This window comes from Dicentrarchus labrax, unplaced genomic scaffold, assembly GCF_905237075.1.
Source record: "Dicentrarchus labrax unplaced genomic scaffold, dlabrax2021, whole genome shotgun sequence".
Classification (NCBI taxonomy): domain Eukaryota; kingdom Metazoa; phylum Chordata; class Actinopteri; family Moronidae; genus Dicentrarchus; species Dicentrarchus labrax.
The window spans coordinates 373028-389815 of NW_026136706.1; the positions used below are offsets into that span (position 1 = coordinate 373028).

At 39.0% G+C, this 16788-nt stretch overlaps 1 protein-coding gene and 1 long non-coding RNA gene across 2 annotated transcripts in view; both read right to left on the reverse strand.

Annotated features, from left to right (window-relative positions):
* LOC127365092 (uncharacterized) overlaps window positions 1–16788 on the reverse strand; it is a 54472-nt gene that overhangs the window by 23843 nt on the left and 13841 nt on the right. The window lies entirely within an intron of this gene.
* The window catches only part of LOC127365041 (NACHT, LRR and PYD domains-containing protein 3-like), a 32453-nt gene that overhangs the window by 8134 nt on the left and 7531 nt on the right, over window positions 1–16788 (reverse strand). Inside the window, exons 4-7 of the mRNA XM_051402732.1 lie at window positions 6647–6725; window positions 6262–6490; window positions 4343–6125; window positions 4072–4245 (exon numbers count right to left, since the gene is read on the reverse strand). Of these exons, the coding sequence (XP_051258692.1) occupies window positions 4072–4245; window positions 4343–6125; window positions 6262–6490; window positions 6647–6725 (2265 nt within the window). The remainder of the gene's footprint in view (window positions 1–4071; window positions 4246–4342; window positions 6126–6261; window positions 6491–6646; window positions 6726–16788) is intronic.

Here is a 16788-nt window from a genome sequence, read left to right on the forward strand (position 1 = left end):
ATTATTAAAACATAGGAGACTAGCACCGTGGTACAATGACCAAACCCGCCAGTTAAAACAAATAGCTAGGAAATCTGAAAGGAAATGGCGCTCTTCCAAATTATCAGAATATCGCTCAATTTGGCAAGATAATCTTAAAACGTATAGAAAGGCCCTCCGTAATGCCAGAGGAGCCTATTACTCAGCACTAATAGAAGAAAATAAGAATAACCCTAGGTTCCTCTTCAGCACTGTAGCCAGGCTGACAGAGAGTCACAGCTCTATTGAGCCACATATCCCCATAAACTTAAGTAGCAACGACTTCATGAGCTTCTTCTATAATAAAATTATTACTATTAGAGAGAAGATTAATCACCAACTGCCATCAACAGTTATCAGTGGCTCTCCAAGTTCAGGGACTTTTGCTAATGTAAACTTAGATACATATTTAGACTTTTTCTGCTATCGATCTTCATCAGTTAACTTCAATCATTTCTTCATCGAAGCCATCAACCTGTCTATTAGACCCGATCCCAACTAGGCTGCTTAAAGAAGTTGTTCCCTTAATTGGCACTTCTTTACTGGATATGATTAATCTTTCTTTATTATCAGGATATATACCACAGTCCTTTAAAGTAGCTGTAATTAAACCCCTTCTTAAAAAGCCCACTCTTGACCCAGGGGTTTTAGCTAACTATAGACCAATCTCTAACCTCCCCTTCCTCTCTAAGATTCTGGAGAAGGTAGTCGCCAAAGAGTTGTGTGAATTTCTACATAACAATAGTTTATTTGAAGATTTTCAGTCAGGATTTAGAGTTCATCATAGCACAGAGACAGCTCTGGTTAAAGTTAATAATGACCCTCTGATTGCTTCTGACAATTGACTTGTCTCTGTACTTGTATTATTAGATCTTAGTGCTGCATTTGACACCATTGACCATAATATTCTTTTACAGAGACTTGAGCATCAAATTGGCATTAAAGGAACCGCACTAAGCTGGTTTAAGTCATATTTATCAGATCGTTTGCAGTTTGTACATGTTAACGATGAATCTTCAATAAATACTACAGTTAGTCATGGAGTTCCACAAGGTTCTGTACTTGGACCAATACTATTTACTATATATATGCTCCCTTTAGGCAACATTATTAGGAATCACTCCATTAACTTTCACTGTTATGCAGATGATACGCAGTTATATGTATCGATCAAGCCCGATGAAATTAATCAATTATCTAAATTACAAACATGTTTTAAGGACATAAAATCCTGGATGAGCTGCAATTTTCTGATGTTAAACTCAGAAAAAAACAAAATTCTTGTTCTTGGTCCCAAAAACCTTAGAGACTCACTGTCTAAAGATATAGTTACTCTAGATGGCATTACCTTGGCCTTTAGCACCACTGTCAGGAATCTTGGAGTTATCTTTGATCAGGATTTGTCTTTTAACTCCCACATGAAGCAGACCTCTGGGACTGCCTTCTTTCATTTACGTAATATTAAAAAAATTAGACACATCCTATCACAGACAGATACAGAAAAACTAATTCATGCATTTGTTACTTCTAGGCTGGATTACTGCAACTCTTTATTATAAGGTTGCCCCAATAAGTCCATTAAGAAGCTCCAATTAATTCAAAATGCTGCAGCACGAGTACTGACAGGAACTAGAAAAAGAGATCACATCTCTCCTGTACTAGCTTCTCTGCACTGGCTCCCTGTAAAATGTAGAATAGAATTTAAAATCCTCCTCCTCACCTATAAAGCTCTTCATGGTCAGGCCCCTTCATATCTTAAAGAGCTCATAGTACCCTATTATATACCCTATATAGAACACTACGTTCTCTGAATGCTGGGCTACTTGTGGTTCCTATAGTCTTTAAAAGTAGAACAGGAGCCAGAGCCTTCAGTTACCAAGCTCCTCTCCTGTGGAACCAGCTTCCAGTTGTGGTTCGGGAGGCAGACACCCTCACCACATTCAAGAGTAGGCTTAAGACATTCCTCTTTGATAAAGCTTATAGTTAGGGCTGGATCAGGTGAGTCCTGAACCATCCCTTAGTTATGCTGCTATAGGCCTAGACTATCGGGGGGATTTCCCATGGTGCACTGAGCTCCTCTCTTCCTGTCTCTTTCTGCACTCATTCATGTTCCATTAATGCATGTTACTAACTTCACTTCTTCCCCGGAGTTCTTGTGCTTTCTCGTCTCGCAGGTTCTTATCGATCCTGGTGGAGCCTCCTGCCATGGTCCTGCTAGATTGCCATTGCCAGTACTGTTGTTGCTGTGCACCTGTCTGTCTGTCTGTCTCTCTCTCTCTCTCTCTCTTTCACCCCAACTGGTTGAGGCAGACGACCACCCACCTAGAGCCGAAGGATCCGTCCTAGGTTTCTGCCTTTTAACAGGCAGTTTTTCTTTGCCCTCGTCGCCAAGTGCTTGCTCATGGTGGTACTGTTGGGTCTCTGTAATTAATGTTAAAGAGTTCGGTCTAGACCTGCTCTATTTGAAAAGTGTCCTGAGATAACTTCTGTTATGAATTGGCGCTATACAAATAAAATTTAATTGAATTGAAATTGAAGAAGAAACTGTCTCCTGTCTCCTGTTGGATTCTGTGAGGCTGTATTTCCTAAATGGCAACATCAGTATATACTCAAAATGATAATGCTAGCTTGTTCATGTTTAGCATTCATGTTTAGTACATATAATATTAGTTGTTAATTTGCTAATGCAGTAAACACTAAGTTCACTTGAGGAGGAAAGGAATGTCCTTACTTTTGTAGGTATTTGCTCATAAACCAAAGTACTGGACACATTCAAATGTTGACCCTATGATGGCGCTACATGATTAGTCTGAGGATCAATAACGTTATTACAATTCAACCTTGAGGCAACATGAGTATCTGAACCACATTCCATCACAATCCATCCAATAGTTGTTGAGATATTTCGGTCTGGAACAAAGTGGATGACAGACTGACAGACCCAGATTACCATCCATAGAGCCTCGCTGTTGCTGTGTATTACTGTATACAGTCAATGTTCAATACAAAAGCCACAACAATGAATGATCCAAGGAAACAAAAATATACTCAATACAACTGTTGGACAACAAAATTAACACCAAGTGATGCCTCTTGCCTATAATAGACAAGCTTAGGGATTCTCCAACAACTCTATTCAATTCAATTAAAAGAGTTACCTCTTTTAGTGCTACTGTCAGCTCCAGTGAATGAGGCCCTCAACAGGCAAGGACAGAGCAGGCTGTTCATTCTGAGGAGGCTCAGGTCCTTCAATGTGTGCACCAAGCCACACATTTACTACAACTTTACTGCGGTTCTGTGGTCCGAGAGTTGTGTTATTGGACAAGTTTCTGTTAACTGGCACAGCACCTGTGCTCCTGCTGCAGCTATATGTTTCCTCACAGGATGTGCGAGCTTACAGCTTTCAAAATAAAAACAAATCCTGCCGCTTCATTAGGCCTAATGATATTTAATTGATGTAAATGTTAAAGACTGCAAAGTCGTTTTTCATTACCGATTTCTTCACAAAATAAACAAATTTCCATTCTCACCCGCTACCTGCCCACATTTAGTTTATTTTTACCCGTACCCGCAAATTTGTATGAATGTATTGTGTACCCGTTACACGTTTTTGCCTCCCGTGGGTGCCCAACCCAGTGCAAGACTCTGAACTGTAGTGGCCAGTGTGATTTTCTTTGCTGTGGTGTGCTGGGGAAGTGGCATTGGAAGAGAAGAACCATGTGTTGATTCGCCAGTGGCAGGTAAACAAACCAAGTTACTTTAAAAAAACACTAGTGTTATAATTAGTGGAGTGGAGATTTTCCTGCCCCCTATGCATTCCACACATCCTGGGTAAATATATTGGCAGTTGCTGGTTGTTGGGCTTTTTTGACACAAATTTAGAATAAATATTTAAACTAACCTGTAGTATTTAATAATTAAACAACAAAAGCAAAAACAAGAGAAAATTATGGAAAGGTCCTTTAACAAATCATATTAGCAGACACAATCCTACACAGGTTAGGTCTTTATCCGTTATTGTAAATACAGTTGAATGGGTTGAGGAATCCTGACCTGAGAGTTTCCAATGTACAGTGTGAACTCTCCAGTCCAGCAGAAAGCAGCTTCACTCCCAAATCCTGCAGGTTATTGTTACTCAGATCCAGCTCTCTCAGACTAGATGACTGGGAGTTGAGAACTGAGGACAGAGCTTCACAGCTTCTCTCTGAAAGATTACAACCATTCAGTCTGGAGAGACAACAGGAAGGAAACAAGTAATACATGATTAATGTATTTCTACAGGTAAAGATAACAGTGTCTTTATAGATGAATGAATCCCACTTACAGAACTTTGTTGGAGGCTTTGACCACTGGCAGCAGCCTCAGAAGAGCTTCCTCTGAAGCAGAGTATTTCTTCAGGTCAAATATGTCCAGATCTTCTGATGACAGTAAGATGAAAACCAGAGCTGACCACTGAGCAGGAGACAGATTATCTGTGGAAAGCCTTCCTGAACTCAGGGACTGTTGGATCTCCTCCACTAGAGAATGATCATTCAGTTCGTTCAGGCAGTGGAACAGATTAATGGTTCTCTCTGCAGAAGAAGTCTCTTCGATCTTCTTCTTGATGTACTCAACTGCTACATGATTGTTCTGTGAGCCACTTCCTGTCTGTGTCAGCAGGCCCCGTAGGAGAGTCTGATTGGTCTGGAGTGAAAGTCCCATGAGGAAGCGGAGGAACAAGTCCAGGTGTCCATTTGGACTCTTTAGGGTTTGGTCAACAGCACTGTGGAAGTACTGTGTCACTGCAGATTCATGGTAGATTAACTGTTCTTCTGACAGCAGATTGACTCCAGAGTTGATGTATGCCAGATGGACATGGAGAGCAGCCAGAAACTCCTGAACACTCAGATGGACAAAGCAGAAGACCTTGTCCTGGTACAGTCCTTTCTCTTCTTTAAAGATCTGTGTGAACACTCCTGAGTACACTGAGGCTGCTCTGATATCGATGCCAGACTCTGTCAGGTCTGATTCATAGAAGATCAGGTTGCCTTTCTGCAGCTGCTCAAGAGCCAGTTTTCCCAGAGACCCAATCATCTTCCTGGTCTCTGGATTCCAGTGTGGATCTGTCTCAGCTCCTCCATAATACTTGACATTCTTCAGTTTGGACTGAACCACCAGGAAATGGATGTACATCTCAGTCAGGGTTTTGGGCAGCTCTCTCTCATCTCTGGTCTTCAGCAATTCCTCTAGAACTGTAGCAGTGATCCAGCAGAAGACTGGGATGTGGCACATAATGTGGAGGCTTCGTGATGCCTTGATGTGGGAGATGATTCTGCTGGCCTGCTTCTTTTCTCTGAATCTCTTCCTGAAGTACTCCTCCTTCTGTGGGTCAGTAAACCCTCTAACCTCTGTCACCATGTCAACACAATCAGGAGGGATCTGATTGGCTGCTGCAGGTCGTGTGGTTATCCAGAGGCGAGCAGAGGGAAGCAGGTTCCCCCTGATGAGGTTTGTCAGCAGCACATCCACTGAGGTACACTCTGTGACATCAGTCAGGATCTCATTGTTGTGGAAGTCCAGAGGAAGTCGACACTCATCCAGACCATCAAAGATGAACACAACCTGGAATTCTTCAAACCTGCAGATTTCTGCTTCTTTTGTTTCAGTAAAGAAGTGATGAACAAAATCCACCAAGCTGTACCTTTTCTCTTTCAGCACATTCAGCTCCCTGAAAGTGAATGGAAATGTGAACTGTATGTCCTGGTTGGCTTTGTCTTCAGCCCAGTCCAGAGTGAACTTTTGTGTTAAGAATGTTTTCCCAATTCCAGCCACTCCCTTTGTCATCACTGTTCTGATTGGTTCATCTCTTCCAGGTGAGGGTTTAAAGATGTCTTCTTGTCTGATTGTTGTTTCTGGTCTGTCTGGTTTCCTGGATGCTGTTTCAATCTGTCTGACCTCATGTTCATTATTGACTTCTGCAGTCCCCCCCTCTGTGATGTAGAGCTCTGTGTAGATCTGGTTCAGAAGGGTTGGGTTTCCTGCTTTAGCAATCCCCTCAAACACACACTGGAACTTCTCCTTCAGGTTAGATTTAAGTTTACGCTGGAAACTAACTGGAACAGGATTTCCTGAATGAACACACAACAAATGAAATTAATAGATTAAGTACATATTACAATTTCATTTCCTTATACAAACATATTCCCCTCCATTTAATGAGATATTAGTAAATGTATTTTTCATCCTGTATGTTAAATCTCTTACTGCTTTGCAGACAGTCAGCCAGCTCCTCCTGCTTCATTATCCTCAAGAAGTACAGTGTGATCTTCAGAAATGCCTCTCTGCTGCTTCTCCTCTGCTTTTCATCTTTAGTCTCCAACACCTCCTCATCCTTCCTCTGAGTCTCCAAGCATTCTGAATAATCTGATCTCAAAAAACTCTGGAACCTATTCAGTTCATTCTTCACAAAAGTGACAATGTTGTCCTCCAGCAGCTGGAACAGAATATTATATGAATAACTCAATCAAATCCAAATCATGGAACCAAACAGCTGATCATTTTTGGACAGACTGACATTCCACTGATCTAAAAATCGCAGTATGGAGATTATCTGAACAGATGTAAAGGTAGTTTTTGTACATGTACAGACCATAAATATGGAGTCCAGGTCTATTTGATGCTGCTGGACAGACTGACCACTGGGAGCTTCTGAGCTCTCCTGGTCCACTCTGTAGAGAAATCATGAAGAATTAGCCCAAATTATGTCTGCCCTCTCAAACACAAACACAAGGTGAAGTTACCTGAAGTTAAAGTGTTGATTTCAACATCCAGCTCTTAGAATAAAAATCTTTATTGTCCACCTATTTTGAAATTCATCTTTGGCTTCATGGAAAGGTACATGGTGTAATAAAAGTGGAAATAAAGTTCATACACACAAACATACATACACTTAAAAACCTTACACTTAGAAATCAGTCATCTGTGTGGATGTAGTAAAAGCACTTTGAGTGGTTGGAAGACAAGAACTGTATTAGTACAGTTGTGTATGCATGTCCTAAATAACTTGAGCAAACATCATAAAAAGACATCCTATGCTTCTGAAGCTGTAAATATTGTTGCTGTGGTGACCATTGTGTGTGCTGGCTGATTTTGTTTGTTTTGTTTTTGTTTTTTGCTGTTTTAGAAAACTGCTGTGGGGATTTTATACTGAATTGGCAGGTGGGAAGATACACAATTTGAACAGTTTGATTATATATATTGAGGTTAATTTACATAAACAAGCATTATGGTTAATTGTTGCATTGCAGGGTGTGGTCTTATGTATATCACCAATAGTGATCTCACTGTAGTTGTTTTGTGGACTTTCCACTGTAGATAAATACCTGATAAGAATATTATTTCCAAGTGATCATGCTGAACTCATATACTGGACAATATTTTTAAGCCGGTATGTTATTTGGAGTGACTGAGTGTTTACCTTGGACATATTTTTTACTGTGGTTTCGGATGTGTTGAATTTGCAGTGTCTATGTGTGTGTCCAAGACAGCAGACTTGTGCTGACAGTTGGAGCATATCAATTACTATTCTTTAAAGCCTAATAATTTTATGGACCCTGTACTGGTGCTATTGGGTATGCCTAACGTTACTACACATTTTTGGGACAACAAATATTAGAGACGCTAAGGACATATTCAGATAAGCTACACTACCATATATATATTAATATAATAATATTAATTCTTTATTGTGGGCAATGACACAGGGGTAAGGTAAAGACATTCTTGTCAAAAAATGTCCCCATGAAAAAGGGGACAACATATTAAATTAATTTTGGTCTCCCTCAGTTTTAGGTCCAGCTTTGCCCTCATTGTTGGAGGCCTCTGGATCGTGTGCTGCAATAATTCCAGTGACACTAATTGTAGTGAAATTATCACGGAAAATAACATCAGGTCTTCAACAGGCCTTCCTAGGCTAGAAATACACATAACCATTATGTTTAGGTAGAATTATAAATACAATGCATGGAAATTACAGCTTTGAGTTGGAATGAGGACATAATGGAGCATTGTGAGCTGGCAAGCAGAGAAATTTGCCCAACCTTATGACAACTGTAAAAGCACTTCTGATGGTGCTACAGAAGTACAAGAAAAACAAAGTGACTTTATCCTGGAATGCATGATGAAAGCAAAGTGACTGGTCAGTGACTATTGCAGTGGACCATCTAGACGTAATATGCAAAGCACCACGACCAAGCTCAATCAAACCAGCATTGTCTTTTTTTTGGGAATGAATTTGGGAAATTGCTCCCGTTGCTATGTATGAGTGTGTGTGGGAATGATTAGTTTCCGTTCTGTTCCATTCTGCCATGCAAGGTGCCAACTGCTGAATGTGTGTGAAGGGGTGAGTGTGGCATGTAGTGTACAGCGCATTGCATGGTCAAAAGACTAGAAAGGCGCTATATGAGTACAGTCCATTCACCATTTACAAAAGAGTGACAAGTGCATGAATGCCCATTACCCAGAGATATCCACTCTGTATTGGAGTGAAGTCATTTCAGAGAATTTTAACATGGTGAGGAAGCCGGTGTAAACCATCTAGCCTAGAGTAGGTTTACTGATGTTCAATTCAATTCAATTCAATTTTTTTTATTTGTATAGCGCCAATTCATAACAGAAGTTATCTCAGGACACTTTTCAAATAGAGCAGGTCTAGACCGAACTCTTTAACATTAATTACAGAGACCCAACAGTACCACCATGAGCAAGCACTTGGCGACAAGGGCAAGGAAAAACTGCCTGTTAAAAGGCAGAAACCTAGGACAGATCCTCCGGCTCTAGGTGGGTGGTCGTCTGTCTCGACCAGTTGGGGTGAGAGAGAGAGAGAGAGAGAGAGAGAGAGCGACAGACAGACAGACAGGTGCACAGCAACAACAGTATTGGCAATGGCAGTCAAGCAGGAGCATGGCAGGAGGCTCCACCAGGATCCATGAGAACCTGCGAGACGAGAAAGCACAAGAACTCCGGGGAAGAAGTGGAGTTAGTAACATGCATTAAAGGGACATGAATGAGTGCAGAAAGAGAGAGGAAGAGAGTAGCTCAGTGCACCATGGGAAATCCCCCGATAGTCTAGGCCTATAGCAGCATAACTAAGGGATGGTTCAGGACTCACCTGATCCAGCCCTAACTATAAGCTTTATCAAAGAGGAATGTCTTAAGCCTACTCTTGAATGTGGTGAGGGTGTCTGCCTCCCGAACCACAACTGGAAGCTGGTTCCACAGGAGAGGAGCTTGGTAACTGAAGGCTCTGGCTCCTGTTCTACTTTTAGAGACTATAGGAACCACAAGTAGCCCAGCATTCAGAGAACGTAGTGTTCTAGTGGGGTAATAGGGTACTATGAGCTCTTTAAGATATGAAGGGGCCTGACCATGAAGAGCTTTATAGGTGAGGAGGAGGATTTTAAATTCAATTCTACATTTTATAGGGAGCCAATGCAGAGTAGCTAGTACAGGAGAGATGTGATCTCTTTTTCTAGTTCCTGTCAGTACTCGTGCTGCAGCGTTCTGAATTAATTGGAGCGTTTTAATGGACTTATTGGGGCAACCTGATAATAAAGAGTTGCAGTAATCCAGCCTTGAAGTAACAAATGCATGGATTAGTTTTTCTGCATCTGTCTGTGATAGTATGTGTCTAATTTTTCTAATATTACGTAAATGAAAGAAGGCAGTCCTAGAGGTCTGCTTTATGTGGGAGTTAAATGACAAATCCTGATCAAAGATAACTCCAAGATTCCTGACAGTGGTGCTAGAGGCCAAGTTAATGCCATCTAGAGTGACTATATCTTTAGACAATGAGTCTCTAAGGTTTTTGGGGCCAAGAACAAGAATTTCGTTTTTTTCTGAGTTTAACATCAGAAAATTGCAGGTCATCCAGGATTTTATGTCCTTAAGACATGTTTGTAATTTAGATAATTGATTAATTTCATTGGGTTTGATTGATAGATATAACTGCGTATCATCTGCATAACAGTGAAAGTTAATGGAGTGATTCCTAATAATGTTGCCTAAAGGGAGCATATATAAAGTAAATAGTATTGGTCCAAGTACAGAACCTTGTGGAACTCCATGACTAACTTTAGTATTTATGGAGGATTCATCGTTAACATGTACAAACTGAGAACGATCTGATAAGTATGACTTAAACCAGGTTAGGGCAGTTCCTTTAATGCCAATTTGATGCTCAAGTCTCTGTAAAAGAATATCATGGTCAATGGTGTCAAATGCAGCACTAAGATCTAATAATACAAGTACAGAGACAAGTCCATTGTCAGAAGCAGTCAGAAGGTCATTATTAACTTTAACCAGAGCTGTCTCTGTGCTATGATGAACTCTAAATCCTGACTGAAAATCCTCAAATAAACTATTGTTATGTAGAAAGTCACACAACTCTTTGGCGACTACTTTCTCCAGAATCTTAGAGAGGAACGGGAGGTTAGAAATCGGTCTATAGTTGGCTAAAACCCCTGGGTCAAGAGTGGACTTTTTAAGAAGGGGTTTAATTACAGCTACTTTAAAGGACTTTGGTACATATCCTGATAATAAAGAAAGATTAATCATATCCAGTAAAGAAGTGCCAATTAAGGGAACAACTTCTTTAAGCAGCCTAGTTGGGATCGGGTCTAACAGACAGGTTCCATTCTCTCAAGGTCCAGAACAGGGAAATTAGATACTTAACCAGCTTACACTGTCCAAATATACAAATAAAAGAAATTAGGACTACAGTAATCAGTCATTATGACTAGAGAAGTATTTGTCTAACCACATCTGACTTAAGAGCTCACATAAAGTGTACTTAGAACATGTAGTCAAACTGCATTAGAAGGGAAATCTATCATCTAATCACAAAAAAATTTAACACAGGGGTTTTCTATGTTTAGGCACAATGGCATTTATATAATTAATTGTAAGTGTTGGCATAAAATGAGAAGCTATCATTCAATTACAAAAGTGGAAATCAAGTTTGAAGAACCCAGGATATATCATATATCCTGGGTTTTTTCTGCTACTGTTTGGTGCTGTTGCTGCTCTAGGTTCCTCCAAAATTCAAAACAATATATTCTAAGGTTTTTAATAATAGTTTTTCATCTTTACTGTAAAAGACAGGGAGGGCTTAGCCCTGTTAGCCCATATATACCAGACGTCCCTGCCTAGGTTGTAGGGAAAAAGTATATTCTGCTATATACAGTCACCTTATGTGGCTCGGGAAAAAACAAGGGAGCAAAGTAATGTAACCAATTCATGTAATCTATATGTACTATGATATCATCACATAGTATGTGGATTGTTCAGCAGGGATTTTTGTTTTTGTGAGTGACAAACTATATTAATGTTATAAGGAGTTCGGTTTAGACCTGCTCTATTTGAAAAGTGTCCTGAGATAACTTGTTATGAATTGGCACTATACAAATACAATTGAATTGAAATTTTTTTTTTTTATATGATGTTGTGTTGTTCTATGTTTAATTTTACAGGCTTACAGTATAATATTTTAAGTTCATGTATGTTCATGTGAGGACAAGGTCATAAAATAAGTTATACTGTTTAGTTCATAGGAAAAGCCACCACCCATATATATTATTTAATATTATTTATTTCATTTAATTTCATTGCATTATAGCAGTTCATGTTCATTAAAATGTGCATTGCTTTATGTTGTTAAAAGAGTCACTGTGCTCCCTGCTCTCCAGGCATTGTAATAGAAATGTGTTATTTCTTCCTTCAGCCACAAGAGGGAGTATACCCTTAAATGAGTGCTTCTGTCAGGAGTAAACAGGAAAGTTGGCTGTATATTCCTACTGTGTATGTTTTAGTGACACCTAACTTTCGTTGTTAGCCATGTAAATGTAGTAGCTAAGCTAACTTTTGCTTGGACCCAGCGTTACTATATTTTATTATTTGTTCGTAATGCTTTTGCCCAACTGTGAATGCAGTCATGATGAAACAGAGAGCCACAGTAATAGTTTGAGTAAAATGTATTTGTTTTGCATTAGTAGGATTGCAAGCTTAACGTACACGTCACAAACAGATAAGATCACAACAATAGCATGTCTTCATAAACCACCCTTGTTCGTCTTCATACAATATGTTGGGAAGTTGCAATAAATATCAATACAATATGTTCTATATCCCTTTGTGTTGTGTCTCTCCTTTGTCTGTTAAGATAACTGAACATTTTGTGAGTCTCGAGGCATTGCCAGCCTTTATATCTCATTTGTAAATGCTTAATAAGCCATAGATAGTGCTCACTTTAGATGAGCTCGTGCAAAATACTTAATTAACGAGTAGTAAGTGCTTTGTAACTGCCTCAATTGATGAATTCCTGCATTAATAACTGTTTATAGGCCATCATTAGAAAATAAATTTGTTGTGAGTTTTTATAGAACATCTGCTAACACAGTCACTAATCATTAATACATGTCTGAATAGTGGATGTGCAAGTGCATGCAGAAATGTACAGTACAATGAAGAGTAAAACATTTATAACTGTGATTATAAACCACATAGTAATGACTATTTACAGCAGAATCATGCTTTATAAATGATGAATTCAGTATTTACTAATCCATAACTTATGTGCTTATCAATGATGAATAAAACATTTTTAACTGTGTTTATAAACTACATACTAATGTGTATTCATGCGTTATAAATTATGATTTCATTATTTATTCATGCTTAACTAATGCTTAATAGTGTGTACTCATTATAAAGTGTTACCTAATTGTCTTAATTTTAAACGAGTGGTTTATTTTGTTTATGAAACGTATAGCTCGCGAACGGTCGAGCATGTTCTTTTAATGTAAAGTTGACAGTGATTTTCTTTCTTTATTTATATAATGTGGCCAGTGCGACATGTGTCGTTAGCTAACCAGCTAACCTCTTATTTATTTTGCACTTGCAGTGAGACATATGTGTGTGTGTGTGTGTGTGTGTGTGTGTGTGTGTGTAAAACCGAGACTGACTGTATGATTAATCCTTTGCTAGATGCTCTTGATAAATGGCGGGTTTGCCAAAATGATGAGAGTTTCCTTCGCATAATTAACGACAGAGTTCACAACCGCTACACATAGGAGTGGGGAAGGGAGGAGAAAAAAACGTTTCACATATCCACAGCGTCAGCTTGGAGAGGCCGCAAGCTTCACAGCAGCCTCTGCCAGACCTCACCAAAACCCTGATGCTAATTATTTTAATTAAGCTAAAGAGGAAGCTATGGTTTTTGTTATTTTGCAGTGTACTCTTAGTTTGCCACAAATCTAAAATCTTACTGTGACAGAGCAAACAGAAGACAGGAGAGATGTTCATTCCCTCAAAATTTCACTCAGTTTATCATGTTAAATATGATTTAATTTATTGGCATTTCAGATTTGTTTCTTAATGTGGCTGTATATTTTTATTCCATATATGAAAATACTTTGTGTCATATTTCAACTAAAAGAACCACCACTTGTTGAAATGATGCATTTTCCATCTTTTGGAGTTGTTATAGAGCTACTGATTAGCCTTAAGTATCTGAAATTCAGATTAATTTGTGGGAATTTAAAAAAATTTAAATGATCTATCCAAAAACATTCGCTGTGATAATTTGCTTCCCCATGCTTCCTAAGGACCATCACCTTATATGGATCCCTTTATTTCTAATTCCCTCGTCTATTTTTTGTTCATAATTCGAAATGAAGCCTCATTGTTCTCTATTCTGATTCAAGTGTCTGTGTGTTGCATTTATAAATCCATTAAGAAATAGTGTTTGTTTAAAAGAAAAAAGTAAATAGCATAATCGTACCTCCTTTTTTCAGATCAAGGAGGAATTCAAAAGAATCACAACGGTTCCCTTGGAAAGAACTTTTCTCACTAAGCTGGACTTCTACACTCCAAAAATTGCAGTAGATATTCAGCAAAAAAGGCGGAGTAGATCGGACCAAAATACGACCGCTTCTAGATTCAATCAGCCAGGTAAAACAGGGGTTCCCAAACAAGACCGATTATAGACATTTGATGCCTTGCTGGGACCCAAACTTGATCTTTCTTTGTCACATACGCACACACACACACACCAGTCTCCAACATACATTTTTTTTCTTACTGGCCCGCTTGGCCTGTAGATTCGACTTTTACTGGCCCCGTGTGTAATTTTACCGGTCCAACCTCGAAAAAATTAAAATAAAATTTTTGTTGGGGGGGGGAAAAAAAAAATTGTTTATTTATTGAAATTGTTCATATTTAATTGGTAACAGAACAGTGAGAACAAAAAAGGTTTGTGTGTGTGAGTCTGTGTGTGAATCTGTGAGAGTCAGGGAGAGAAATGGAGGGCATTATTTGTGCCCTGATGGAATTCCTGGGGGATTCTTCAGGGAAACTCATCAAAGACTACAAGGTAAATTCAAACATTTTCAGATCACAAAGTTCACTTGAGTACATTATATTGAATTCTTATTCACTTCCCCTTTAAATACAACTTGCTTGAACCATCAAATAATTGTCAGAAAAATCTAATTTTTAAAAATGGAGCCTTTATTGGTCCCTTTGAAAAAATGATTTTTTTTTTCAAATATTCTCCAAATTTGATTTTCAAAAATGGTTCATATTTCAGTTTTTTTTTAAACAAACAAAAATGTAATACATATTGAAGCCCATTTCCGCCAATGAAAAAAAATAGGCTGATCATTGCCTTTTATAACAAGTCAATAAAAGAAACAAAATGCATCCTTTCAATAAGTAGTCTTTATTGTAAGTGTATTCTGGTGGTTCTTTCAGTTGGAGATGACAAAAACGATATTTTCATAGATGTAATTAAACTATATGGCCTATTACACAGTGCATGAGTGGGAATGCATTCTTAAAAGTCTCTAAATTAACTCAATATCTCATGAGAAATAAATCTAAAATGTCAATGAATTAAATCATATTCCTGACTTGAAAAATAGAGTGAAATTTGGGGTAATGATTATCTCTCCTCGCTTCTCTTTTCTCCCCTCTCCTACCTTTTCCTGTTTTCTTTTCTCTCTCCTTTCTCCTCTTTCTTCCACTCTCCTCTCCCATTTTCTCTCTTCTCCTCTGTCCTCTTTCCTCCCCCCTTCTTTTTCAGTGTCTGTGACGTGTGACGTGCTACGGTAAGCGTACTGACTCATTTCCGGTTTACTTCCTGCTCTGTGTACACTGGTTGGTGCTGTAGCTCTGTCAGTGAACGCTAAATCTAAATTTGTTTTACTCGTTACAGCAGTTATTTTCCCACTTAACATTTAAACGTAGACTATTTCTACCTAAGCACTCAGAGTTACTCCTTCTTTTAGCGACTTTTCGTTACTTTCAAAAGTTTTTCATACACGCTAGCTTCATTAACATTAGCAGTTAGCTATTCAATTCAATTTTCAATTCAATTTTATTTGTATAGCGCCAATTCATAACAGAAGTTATCTCAGGACACTTTTCAAATAGAGCAGGTCTAGACCGAACTCTTTATAACATTATTTACAGAGACCCAACAGTACCACCATGAGCAAGCACTTGGCGACAAGGGCAAGGAAAAACTGCCTGTTAAAAGGCAGAAACCTAGGACAGATCCTTTGGCTCTAGGTGGGTGGTCGTCTGTCTTGACCAGTTGGGGTGAGAGAGAGAGAGAGACAGACAGACAGACAGACAGACAGGTGCACAGCAACAACAGTATTGGCAATGGCAATCTAGCAGAACCATTGCAGGAGGCTCCACCAGGATCGATAAGAACCTGTGAGACGAGAAAGCACAAGAACTCCGGGGAAGAAGTGAAGTTAGTAACATGCATTAATGGGACATGAATGAGTGCAGAAAGAGAGAGGAGCTCAGTGCACCATGGGAAATCCCCTGATAGTCTAGGCCTATAGCAGCATAACTAAGGGATGGTTCAGGACTCACCTGATCCAGCCCTAACTATAAGCTTTATCAAAGAGGAATGTCTTAAGCCTACTCTTGAATGTGGTGAGGGTGTCTGCCTCCTGAAACCACAACTTGAAGCTGATTCCATAGGAGAGGAGCTTGGTAACTGAAGGCTCTGGCTCCTGTTCTACTTTTAGAGACTATAGGAACCACAAGTAGCCCAGCATTCAGAGAACGTAGTGTTCTAGAGGGGTAATAGGGTACTATGAGCTCTTTAAGATATGAAGGGGCCTGACCATGAAGAGCTTTATAGGTGAGGAGGAGGATTTTAAATTCAATTCTACATTTTATAGGGAGCCAATGCAGAGAAGCTAGTACAGGAGAGATGTGATCTCTTTTTCTAGTTCCTGTCAGTACTCGTGCTGCAGCGTTCTGAATTAATTGGAGCGTTTTAATGGACTTATTGAGGCAACCTGATAACAGAGTTGCAGTAATCCAGCCTTGAAGTAACAAATGCATTGATTAGTTTTTCTGCATCTGTCTGTGATGAGATGTCTAATCTATGTAATATTACGTAAATGAAAGAAGGCAGCCCTGGAGGTCTGCTTTATGTGGGAGTTATGACAAATCCTGATCAAAGATAACTCCAAGATTCCTGACAGTGGTGCTAGAGGCCAAGGTAATGCCATCTAGAGTAACTATATCTTTAGACAGTGAGTCTCTAAGGTTTTTGGGACCAAGAACAAGAATTTTGTTTTTTTCTGAGTTTAACATCAGAAAATTGCTGCTCATCCAGGATTTTATGTCCTTAAGACATGTTTGTAATTTAGATAATTCATTAATTTCATCGGGCTTAATCGATAGATATAACTGCGTATCATCTGCATA